This window comes from Elgaria multicarinata, chromosome 10 (assembly GCF_023053635.1).
Source record: "Elgaria multicarinata webbii isolate HBS135686 ecotype San Diego chromosome 10, rElgMul1.1.pri, whole genome shotgun sequence".
Taxonomy (NCBI): domain Eukaryota; kingdom Metazoa; phylum Chordata; class Lepidosauria; order Squamata; family Anguidae; genus Elgaria; species Elgaria multicarinata.
In genome coordinates, this window is record NC_086180.1 from 31,859,225 (window position 1) to 31,872,088 (window position 12,864).

Consider the following 12,864-nt stretch of genomic DNA (forward strand, 5'->3'; position numbering starts at 1 on the left):
GGATTGAGAGTTGAAGGAAAGGAGAAAAAAAAACCAACTTTCCGGCTGATGAAGCTGTTGTCTGGAGGCAATGATCCCAAATCTCAAGGCTTTATTCCAAGCTCCGACTGAGACGTGATATGTCATATGATTAGCATCTTTCATATTTACAAGAGCAGTATAGGCTGCCAGCCTTTAGAGAAAGGCGAGAGAAAGAAGGGGCATATGCTGAAATGGATTTAGCATTTGAAAGAGAGAAAAGAGATCGGATAAATACACTTAAACGAGGATTTAGTTTTACTCCTGTTGAGTTCTAATGGATTGTTGATTGAGATTTTAGGGAGCTGGAACAGGGGTGTCACCAGTAATTTAAAAGATGCTATTCAGCCCCTGACAATTTCTTCTTCTTTTTCTACACTTTGCTTATTAATGGCTTCAGCGACAGCTTGAGCTAAAATAAATCCTTTTAAAAAAAACTTCCAAAATATGATAGTAAAGCTTGCCTTCACTCTAGAAACGCAGACATGCGGCAGAGTTTAGAGTGCAATAAAGTTCTGTTTTCCTGAACACAACTTCAAAGCCTTTGGAAACAGACTTGCATCACAACTGAATAATTATCTTAAACTCATGTGAGATTATGCAAAAATTTCTTTCTTCACTTAAGAAAAAAAATAGATGACCCTTGCTAGTTTTCGTCAAGCTATGCATGGACATCAAAGAGTACACTGGCACCACCTAATGGACATTTTTTATTTTAGCTAAGATTTTAGCATTTAAAAAAAAGAAAACCCTAGAGTTCTAAGAGACTATAACAAGTTAGATCCCTTTATTAATACTTTCTAGAAAATACTTCTGGAGAAGGCAAGGAACATGTTTTTAACAAGTAATTTGAAATAAGATTGTGACACAATTTAAGAAAGAATTGGTTTAAATTATTAAAAACTCTTGAGAGGGAGCAATTTGGATCAGAACTGGTAAAGAGGAATTTAATCCTTTCCCCCTAACATCGTTTTCCCAGTGAAAATTTACTCTCCACAAAGCTGATGTTTTCCCTGTGGAAAGATATGTACAGGTACCATATGGGCTCGTCATGATAATATATGTGAGCCATTTAACTACTAAGTATTACACAGGAATTTTAAATTTACAGGGAATTTAAGACATTCCTTCTCATATTTCCATGGGTTTATGGCACACAGATTTATCTTCAAGAGAAAACCCAATTTTTCTAAATTTTAATAGGGAGTTGCTTCAAAATACATTACAAAAGAAAGAAAAGACTGCTGATCTCAAGCATAGAATAACCCCCTTCCCACCACAACCTCATACCATATGTTGCCAAAATTAAGTATTATATTGTAGAATATTCTCCAATGGTCAGGTGTGTGTGTGTGTGTATGTCTGTGTGTCTGGTCATCTACAATCCATGATAAAAATGTCTAAATGTTTCATATCCCCTATTGAAAAATCCTCAATAAAAAGTAATTTAAAAATCCTGACTTTATTCTACTCTGGAATATGTAGACATCAGTACAACAATTAAAATAACCACATATTGCTGTGGGGGAGGGGGGCAGGGGGAAGCATGTTGAAAAGGAATGACAGCTTCTAAAGACATCTTTGACTGGGAATAACTTGGTTATCAAGCCTTTTATTACATGTTAGCATATTGGAATATTGGTGGGACATAAAAAACCACAACTGTATTTACCTGTGATTTCCAAGATATCTTACACAATTTACCCAGAGAGCACATTTTTATTCATTTGTTTTTTGTGAAAATGTTTTACTTCTAGATTTTTTCTTGTGTGTGTTTTTTTCTTCCTCCTCCTTCTTTTCCAAGCAAGATTTAATAATCTCATTTAGCTGTTGCTCACACTGGCTAACATGCTGTAATCCATTTTTTCTTCCTAGAAGTAATAGAACAGTATAATTATACATTACAGCTTCAATCCTAATTTGTATTATTTATTTTCTGAACACATTGGCCTAGATACAAAGAACCATCTTGCTAACTCTGCACACCCAGGAAGGTTTAGACATGTCTTCCTTTAATAGTGGCCCATTATGCCTGTTAAAATACATTTTGAAACTGTCAGAAATTTCAGAAGTAGTCTGTGACATGGAATAGAGATTTTTAAAATGGAAAAAGAGGGCACGCAACCCCCCCATAAGTAACAAAAAGCCAATATTTTGATTGAAATGTGGATAGTAAGTGAAAACTTGAAAATACTTCAACAGTAGGGCAAAGAAAGGAAAATCTTATCTACTCTTTCCCTTTTCTCCATATACCTGTTGGATCTTTCCGACAATACATTTATGGAAGCAGCTTGCAGAAACCAGGATCCCCTGGGGGACAGCAGGCAGAGGGACCTAAGGAATGCTGTAACCATTCGCTTATTCAGTCTAGGAGTTCTTATACCAGAAGAAATCCTAGTAGGTATTATATGTATCTCTTCCAAGTAGAAGGTAGACAGATACCAAATGGTAAGTGATTGGGTTGTGGAGTGGGAAAAGTGGCTGGCAGATCATCCAATCCTTGTCAGACTAAGGGCACAACTAGATGTGACATCAAGAGATCCGTGATTAGATTTCCCATGGATTTAATTTTATTTATTTATCTATTATTTCTTATATTTTTATACCGCCCATCAGCCGAACCTCTCTGGGCAGTGCACAATTAAAAACCATAAAATATAACAAGAATAGATAAATTTAAAACATTAAAAGTTTAAAAGGCAATATAAAAACCATATTTTATTTATTTATTACATTTTTATACATTTAAAATAATTTAATAGCAACTCTGTGTGTGTGTATGTGTGTTGACCTCGTGCCATTTCCTCCCATTTAAATCCGCCATCTTGGAATTGCTATATGCCTCATGGGGGGAAATGTATAGGTACAGATATGGTGGGTCTCATTTTAATCAGGAAAATGACACAGTGGGGAAAATATCACTCCCCCACCCCCGCCAGCATTGTAGTTCCAGCTACAATACAAATTACGGATCTCCCAATGTTATGTCTAGTTTGATCCTAAGGGATTAATGCTTTTTGATATTCAAACTTCCTGATACTTTTGGCAAAGCTATGGGCCCTCTCTTACCAAAGCCTTGTGCAGGGCTATTAAAAAGACAAACTGGGAATGATTGTCCAGAAACAGGATATGTGACTAAGAGCAAAGTAATTCATAGCTGGCAGTGAATTACTTTCGGAGCACTGCACCTTACCTATAAACCTCCTAAAATCCAATAAAAATCCTTGTTATTAGAAGGATAACGAAGACTGCTAGTCTAAGCATGTTTAATGAAAGTAGATTCCTTTGAAATTAATGGGACTTATTTCTGAGTAAACACATTTAGAATCAATAGAAAAGTTATAATAGACATACACATTCCATTTATACAACAGGAAAATATGCAGGTACAAATATTTCAAAAAGCAATTACAAGTAATTGGCACAAAGTAGGTAAGGGAATAAGTTTCTCTGGGATCTCTATAATAATGTCTATATTTTAAGATATTCCACTTTACCTGCACAGTGCTGAATGATACTTCCCCATAGTTTGTTCTTTCTTAAACACTTAAGATTTCCCACTATCAATAAATGCCTCTTCCCTCTCGTCAGTGCCACATTCACTCTCTTTTCTGAATCTATGAAGCCAACTTGTCTTGTCCTTACACAAGACAAGACAACGATTTCCTTTTCTGCACCTTGAAAAGCATCAACAGTGGACACCTGGACAGCTTTTATTTGGGAAGCCTCTGAGTGTACAGCACCAAGCAAATTACAAATCTGCCAACAAAACAGATAAAGACAATATTTTACAACTTTGCAAATGATAAAACGAAATGAAATTATGGGCATTCATATGTTCCATTAAAACAGGGATCCGCAAACTTTTTGGACCTGTGGGCATGTTTGAGAATTTGAGAAACTACTGCGGACATCACCACAAATGCTTAATCAATGGATCACCACTTTGGTGTCTACCTGTGGCATCTATGGATCTTAGGCTGTGTCTTATTTGGCAAAAATCTTTGTTTTCTGTCTGGAACAGTTTTTGGTACTGGAATATTCCCAGATGTACAGGGCCTTTTAAATTATTTACCGGTTTCACGTACATCAACAAATAGTCAGCATAAATGGATTCTTTGAACTCTTTTGACAACTAAAAGTCTGATATTTCAACATTGGAAAGATAAACACTCACTTCCTATAATGCAATGGATTGAGGACCTTACAACACTTTCAATATTTGAACGGGTGACATATAGATGCCACTTTCAAATGGATACTTCTTTGGATATTTGGTCTGCTTTTGCTGAAGCCTATGTATAATTGCTGGAAAATTGTATTATTACATACAAATCCATATATATATATATATATATATATATATATATATATATATATATATAATATATATGAAAAATAGTGAGGAAAAGCTCATTGTTGGGGAAAAAGCAGAAATTTGCATTTAATACTATACTGGTAAATGTGCTGGAGCATGTTTTGGTATGTAAACTTACCTTGCTCATTTGTGACTTATAGAGGGCTATTACCCCAATCAGAGATCCATCTGCTCCACTGGCAATCAGAGACTGGATTAACTTGACAGTGAAAAAAGATTCTGCCATATTGTGGAAACTGTTGTCTCTCTCCATCTAGAGAACGAGAATAAAAATTCAAAGTAAGCAATGGAAGAAATCCTATAAGAAGTTACCTAGCCTCCTTTGGGTGACGAAGACGAAAACTTAACACAGAGTAATTTAGGTCTAACCATTTCCCTCAGAGCAGCATCAAGTTAATGAAGTATCGAATCCAAAAGGGACATTTTTGTTTATAACCAGCTTATCCCAAAGAATGCAACTCTGCTCTACAAACAGAAAACATGGCAATCTTAATGGTTTTAAAATTAAAACAATACACATACCTGCTCAAAACCATCAACATTATAAAAACATAGTGTCGGTAACCAGTCTATGATAGGACTTCGATCCACTTCAGAAATGCCATTCAACAGATTTCCCTCATAAAATAGGTCATTGGGTATGGCAGAGATAACAGGATGACAACGATACTGCATTCTAAGCAATATTGGCTCATGTCCCTATGAATTGGTAAGGAAAAAAGGAAAGCAAAAATAAGTGGAAGAGTTATTAAACCATATTATACCAACGTTATAAACTCACAGTCCTGTTACGTAAGTTTACATATTTCAGGGGGTATACTGAGTTAACTCCTTGTGTCATACCTACAGTTATGAAATTGTGAGTTTGTCAAGTCTAAGGGAATACTTGGAAGGGGAACAGTATCATAAATCAGTAGAAACAGGAACAATATATATTGAAGTAGGCAATTTTTTTCTAAGCCTTAATGTGCTAAGTACTCTGATTTATATTATTTTTATTTATATATCCCATCTTTCCTCTAAAATGCCCAAGTATTGTTATCTGAGGGAGATTTCAGATAAATAGGTCCCCTCTTAAAAAGAGTTGATACAATCCTCATGTGATGCAGTTGGACATCACTCAGACAAAACATAAAATACTTTGCTCTTATTTTCAACTGGGAAGCTCACAGACCAAAGGAGGAACTGGGGAGGTACACATCAGTGTGTATTGCTACTTCATATTTCAAAGTCCCCAAGGAAAGAACCTTATCTGATAAAAAAAACACCTTTTCTTTTCAAAAAGAAGAGATAATTGTCTCAGGTACACCTCAGCAATGATATTTGAGACAAGGAATTAGGAGCACACACAGTTCCTGTACTGGAATGATATGCTGGTATTCTTGGACTGATCAAAACAACACCTCCTGTTTGACTCGGGGTCTCATTTATCCAAATACTGGAGGGTATTTAGAAACATACCTGTTTCTAAATATGCTCTAAACACAACATTACAATGGAATTCGACATCTATGTTGATTTTTCTGTGAAGATCCTTGAGCAGATGCTGACAGGAATCCCAAATCATGCTTGTGAGATTCCTCCACACGGCTGACTAATTTAGAGATCACATTTATCACATGTATGTTTTCTAAGAAATTCCCAAAACAATCTCGCAAGTAGCAGATGGTAACTAGCTCTTAAGAAACCTCAATTTAAGTACGCATTAACAGGAAATGAAAAAGCTGGGCAAATATTGTTAAGAAAGCAAGGTCTTCCATATTATAAGGTCAACATCACAGAAAGAGTACCCTTTTCAGGAAGAATAGTAGCACATACCATCAAACACAGTCGGTTAAAGAGGGTTTGCTCCAAACCATTACCATGTGCACTTTCAGACCCTTGAATGGTGGGTGACAGCTGTTTAGGATCTCCAACCAGAATAAGCTTTTCACACTCAAATCTATAAATATAAACACAGTTTTGACCATTCTAAATTACTTTTGACTTTAATAGTTGGATACCACCTTTCAGTCAAAGACTCGCCGGGTACAGCCCAAGGTTTTGAACACGAGCCTTGAACTCTCGTCATTTCTGGGAAGGTAATCACCTTGTTGAATTCCTTGTAATTAGATAAATGTGTCTTTAAGGGAGATATAGAAAAGAGACCTTGAGGGTAAAATGATCACAGCTGCTCAAAAAACTCACAACCCCTGAAGCTTTCCAAAAACTTGCCTGGGATTTGAGGTTAGAAGAATTGCCAATCTTTTACAATTTGTATGCATCTCTGTTTAACCTTGTAATTGAAAATTTGTACTTTTCTTTAGTCAATCCACCTTGAGGACAATCAAAGATGTTTTGGGGAAGAGGAACAATTTAAGAATTGCCTCACCTTTTCTCCCAAGGCACAAGCTTAAGAGTGGTGAGTTATGGACGTTGAGCTGGAACCCATATAACCCTTATTTATCTTCAAATTCCTTATGTTTAACCTCAGTGTGGGGATTTATTTTCATTTGTATTGTGTTTTGCAGTAATTATAGCAAGGTTCTGAGGAAGCTGCGGTAAAACAGGTGTAAAATCTGGAGTCCTGTATAGTCTGATCTTGCTCAGCAATTCATTGCCAAATGCATGAACCTGTTTTTGTAACTTTACTCTGTCATGTATATATGTATACTGAACTTATAGTTATATGATGTTATATGTCTCAATCTTGTTATAATTTCTTTAATGCACACATATTGTATCAGTCTTTTTACCCCACTGTCTTGGCTGTTATTCAGATTTTGTGCAGCTGTGTGCTGTTTGGCATTTGTTCTTGCTGGGCTTTTGCTACAAAACTACAAAGATTTAAGCTTTCATTTTAAAAAAAACAAATGGACAAATGCAAGATAAATGTAGACACTTTTAAGTATCATTAACTGAAATGCTTAAATTTGGCTGTATTGTGATCCATTAACTAGCTCTCATGGTTGCAAGTATTTTCACCCAGCCTCTTATTTCAAAAACTTTTTAGATCCCATCATGCACAGGCTCTTTACAGCCTCTGCCACTCTGTTCTAGGCCCTCTTCCTATGTGTGACAGAAATATTCAAAATGGCAACAATTCAATTTCTGCATGGACACATTTAGATCACTGTGATCTAAACATTTTCCTCTCTAACTTCTTTTTCTTTTTCTGCTTGTTATGCTGTGTAAGGCAGCTTGCAATCTGTTGATGCAGTAAAGGATTTAAAAATACAGATCTGCTGTGTGGAAGGCTGACTGATTTTCTCAGCTCTGTAGAACTCTGCTAACAAGTGTTGAGGCTGCAGCTTGGTACCAAGAAGTACTCCAGGTACTGAAGCTAAGAGTTGTCTACAGTAAGTGTATAATAAATACAGGCAGTTAGAGATACAATAAATCTTAGTTTAGTCCCATGGCTCCTTAGAATTCCACAGTACTAACATTACTTAGTATTGTCACACGAATAGGTAATTTGCAAACTGGATCCTCATGGCCTGATGGTCTACAAGCGGAAACCAACAGCACTTTGGGCTGGATGGTCAAAGAGTCACAGTTGAAGCCAGAGCAGAAACTAGGGCAATGAAGCCAAGACACACATCTGAATGTCTGGAAACTTATCCAAGGAAGCTTTATGTGAGGTTCTGGATGCCCTGAGTCTATACACTTGGAGACAAGAGGCAACAGATTTGTGGAGACAGAGGGCACATCTACAAAAAGCAGGATATTGCACTATGAAAGCAGTACATAAAAGGCAGGAGCCACACTACTGCTTTATAGCGGTATTGAAGTGCACTGACAACTGTTGGGGCCCATTGACACATACCATATACCACTTTCATACCGATATATCTTGCTTGGTGTGGGTCAGGCCTTTTATATACCACTTTCATAGTGCAATATCCTGCTTTTTGTAGATGAGCCCAGAGGCTCAAAGCCATTTAATTCCCACACCCACAGAAGCACAGCACCTAAAACTTCATCTGGAAATGCTTGGCTGTAAAGTTTTAAGCAAAGAATGGCACTGAAAGAAGGTAAAAAGAGATGGGAACCGAGGTAAGATATCTCGTTTTCTTTCCTTCGTAATTATGAGAAAGGTAAGGAAAAAACAAGAAAACGCAAACTCCCAATGAATTTTGAGGCAGAATATTTTTCAGGCAATGGTTGAAAAGAAACTAAGGGAGCCTTGGCTGTGCTCCTGAGATATGCAGGGTCACAGGGTTACACAGGGGTTTCTTGCTCAGCAGCAGCGGCTCTAGTAGAGTTTGGGAATGGGTGGCTCTGCAGATATTGCTGGACTGCAATTCCCATCAGCCCTAGCCAGCATAGCCAAAGGTGGGGGATACCAAGAATTGCCATCCAATAACATCTGGAGGGCCAGCAGTCCTCATTCTTGGGCTACAGGCTCTTCTAAGTTCTAGAGGTTTTCCAAAATGCTGCTCTGCACAGGCATAGTTCCCACCTATGTGACTGCAGAGATAACACAAAGAAGAAGAGTTGGTTCCCTCCCCCTTTCAGATAGACGATGAATGACTAACACACACCGCCCTTCATCAAAATTGATTCCAGGGTGGTTTACAAGATTTTTAAAAAATGAAAAAAAAAATATTCCAGATACATACATACATAATCCAAAATAAAAGATGAGACCAGTAAAAAAAAATGATTTTTTGTGAATTTTTTAAAAGACTGATCATTGAATTAAGATGATAATAATAATAACAACAATTTATTCCTGTGCTGCTCTTCTGCTGCTTACAGCATAACAAAACCATTATCATTATCATTTATTTATAAAGCACCATAACTGTACATAATAACCAATAATCAATATGATCAAAGAATAAGCAATTCAGCAATAGCTTAGTAGTGACATAAAAAGCAGTTATACCTTGCAATAGGAAGGAGAGAGGCGGGTTCTGTCATCTGACTGCACTCATCCAGAATCACTATGGGAAATTTAAGATTTTTCATGCAAGAGAATGGGCAGGCTGCACAGGTAGCTCCCACTACTCTCACCTATGAAATTAGGGGGAAATAAAACATATTTAAAACTATCTCTATACCTGTAAAAATCACGTAGGTAACCTCCTTATAAACATAAGCTGTATAGTCAAAATTCACAATTCTAGAGATTAAACAATTTATTGTCACATGTCACAGATTCCTTTAGAGTTGAACCTTCTAGATATGTTCTGAGTTTGGAATGACTCTTGGTTTTTGGAGTGACTCTTGGCTTTTCACAGTGCTGCTAACATATACATTTAAAAACAAATTCTGTTTCTAATACTGCTTTCTTTTATAGAGTCTTCTAAGACCTTATCTGGGACCTTCTGCATGCAAAGCATAGGCTCTACCACTGAGCTATGGTCTCTTCCCTTATTCCTACTTATTAAGGAATAAGTCCTACTAGATACACTGAAATTCACTCCCAAGTAAACATGTGAAATGACTGTACTGTAAGCATGCAATTTCAGGAGGAATTTCATCTTAGTAATGGGAGAAGGAGAAGCGTAAGGGTCCTCTAGTTAAATAGCAATAGTGGTAATTTGGTAACAGAATTCCCTAGAAAACCTACTGTATAACCTATTGCTACTAGCATTGCAGTTCTGGCCCCTTACACTGGTGCAGCATAATTTGTATTAGCACAATGACTTCGTTGGGTACTGACCTAACTCTTCACAGTAGCACATATTCAGTTCTTATAAAAGTTGATTCTGATTTTCACCCCCAAGATAGATCAGTGATTACATGCCTTGCAAAAAAATTCTCCAACTGTTTTATTTTAGTTATTTTTAAACTCTAAGTTCAGTTATAAAAATGGATGAAATGACCTTCAAAACTCCCAGAATGCTTCACCAGAACTTCATACCTATCCATTTTACCCACTTGCGCCACTGAAGACATATCAAAATTATAGCTAAAACATTAATATATGAGACCTATTTCTAAATAGATGTCCCTGGTAATTATTTTTGTACCAAGAGTTATTTTGTGAAGAATATCACCATCAATGCACAATAATCCTACTATACTTATCAACTATTTGTTTTCACTTTATCAGTACCTGCTGCAGGAGAGCTTTGTTCGTACCCAGTTTATGGTGCTCAATGGTCTTCCTTACATAGATTTTTTCTGCTGGGGTTAAATCTTCTTTCATCAGGGAAAGCAATTCTTTCAGTTGCTCATTTTCTGTTCCTGAGCCAGCATGCAAGCTTTAAACATATTGTGCAGTCATAGAGAATAATGTTGAATTAAAACAGTGCAGTTGAGTTCAGATACACCTGTACAAAAGACCCTCCTGCTTCCATTTTAGTCTGTTGTTCAAGTGCTGAAATCTAGGCGATTTCCCAAGAAGAAAGTACAGCATATCATGTGTTTTATGCATCAAAACACATAAAAATGATTGACTGTTTGAATGCATGTCACGTAAAGAGATCACTTTGCATCCAAATCTAGCATATTGATCTACCTAGGTTAGAACCTACTTTCTTACAGGGACTTTCAGCAATATCTGATGTATTTATTTTAAAATGTTTAGCCCTCCCTATCAATAGATTTTTCTAGAGGGGCCATAAAAATTAGAACAATAAAAAAAAAAAAAAACATGAGGATGATAAAACAGCAGAAATATGTAAAATGATAAATAAAAGCTACTTCAGCAGATGTTTTAAAAGGCCTGGGAAAACCCCACACTTTCTGTCCCAAAAAAGACATGCAAGATGGCTTAAATCCTTCAACTAATGCCACTAGCAAAAAAGTCCTGTCTTCAAATTGCCACCTACCTCACATCAGAGGATGGGGAATGGGGGTGGGTGGGAATGTAATACACAGATGGGCATGTATAGAATAAGTGCTATCCTAATCTAAAATATAAAGAATACGCTTGGTTCAGATTCTTGGAAGCTCCACATGGCCACCTGAAAGAATGCACAGGAGCTACTGGTGGAGATTGCATGATTGTATAAACCAGCACCTCCATGTGGAGCCTATATATCTTATTCACTATGATTTGAGCAATCATAATGGCTTGAAAATGCCGCACAAATTGTGACTGCTGCTTGTACAGGTCTTACATGGAGGAACTGGTCTTACAATCTGGGTCACCAAACAATCCAGGTTGAGTCACAATATATCATAGGTAAAATGTTCTATTTAATAACAGTGAACTGCTGGGTTAGCTAAAGATTTTATGCATATTACCTGTAAGGAAGGACTGGCTTAGCAATTTTTCTAACACTTCCCACTCTAATAAATTCTTCAAATCCAAGATCTAGAAGGCTGAGGGTGGGGGTGGGGAAAGCAACAAGACATGAATTGAGATTAAAGAGAATTTTAGCCATTTTATTTTGATCTGATCTTTCCACATTTCTTTCTTTCTTTTTTAATTTATCCATTTTCAAACTGGAATGTTCATATGCATACTCTGAAGATGCTAAACTGGGATGTGAGACTTATCCCAATCCTGGAAGGGATAAAGAGAATAGAAGTGGATCCATCCCTTCCACTCTGAAGTGACTACAGGGAGGAGGGAAATCTCTCTCCCCAGTCACTGCTTCAGAGACAAAGTGAGATTGAATCCTCCTTTACCTCCAAAGCAACTGTGGGCAGAGGGGATTTTGGTAGAAGCTCTCTCTGAATCCCCTCCCCCATTAATTAGTTTCTTTAATCAATCTTTTCCTCAGCTCCCAATGGAACATTCTAATTCCCCAACTTTATAACTTCTATAGTTAGAAATATCTCATTTTCTAGATATATTTAAAGACCCGCAAGTTTACTTTGCAATATAATCTAAAACTAATTCAGCCAATTACAGCTCAGGAAGTAACTCAGGGCATGAAAAAATCAGAAACTAAGAAAGCATCAGGGAGCGGTCTATACATCTTCTAAGCCCAGCAGTGGCTCTGGGTCAGTTATATGATGCAGCTGTTAAGGGGCTTTTCTTTGAAGCTGTGCAGTAAAAACCCCAGGAACTTACCCTGACTTTTTGCTTCAAAGTGAGGTCAGTACGGCCCTTCTGCCATATGACCTTGCTCCAGGGTTGATCTGGGGGTGGATGGTGACCCCTGATTGGTTGCTGGAAGCTGGGCAGGGTTGCATTAATTAACTTCTCTGATGCTGTGTTTATTCACCCCAATTAATTTATTTATTTATTGCATTTTTATACCGCCCAATAGCCAAAGCTCTCTGGGCGGTTCACAAAATTAAGACAATTCAAAACAAATATTTATATACGAAACTGCACATTTGTGGAAGGAGATGTTACCCTTTACTTTGCTGATGCGTAGCTGTGCATCTCCAGTTTATAAAAATAGAGATCTGCTGGTCTCCATGACAGTTTGCTCTAACGGGGCAAAATTGGGGTGGGCAAGCACCCCTCCCCCCGATTTCACCCCATTCCAGCATGGTTTAGCATGTAGTCTGAACAGGGCCATTGTCTTCTTTCCATAGGTCAATTTTAAAAATGAGTTCAGAAAATGCTTTCTAGA

General features: G+C 37.1%; 1 protein-coding gene across 1 annotated transcript in view; it reads right to left on the reverse strand.

Annotated features, from left to right (window-relative positions):
- Positions 1–1,461: 1,461 nt before the first annotated feature.
- The window catches only part of ZGRF1 (zinc finger GRF-type containing 1), a 35,684-nt gene continuing 24,281 nt past the window's right edge, over positions 1,462–12,864 (reverse strand). The window contains exons 18-25 of the mRNA XM_063135731.1: positions 11,579–11,656; positions 10,443–10,590; positions 9,267–9,394; positions 6,215–6,338; positions 4,919–5,095; positions 4,515–4,649; positions 3,516–3,777; positions 1,462–1,889 (exon numbers count right to left, since the gene is read on the reverse strand). Of these exons, the coding sequence (XP_062991801.1) occupies positions 1,738–1,889; positions 3,516–3,777; positions 4,515–4,649; positions 4,919–5,095; positions 6,215–6,338; positions 9,267–9,394; positions 10,443–10,590; positions 11,579–11,656 (1,204 nt within the window). The 3' untranslated portion in view covers positions 1,462–1,737. The remainder of the gene's footprint in view (positions 1,890–3,515; positions 3,778–4,514; positions 4,650–4,918; positions 5,096–6,214; positions 6,339–9,266; positions 9,395–10,442; positions 10,591–11,578; positions 11,657–12,864) is intronic.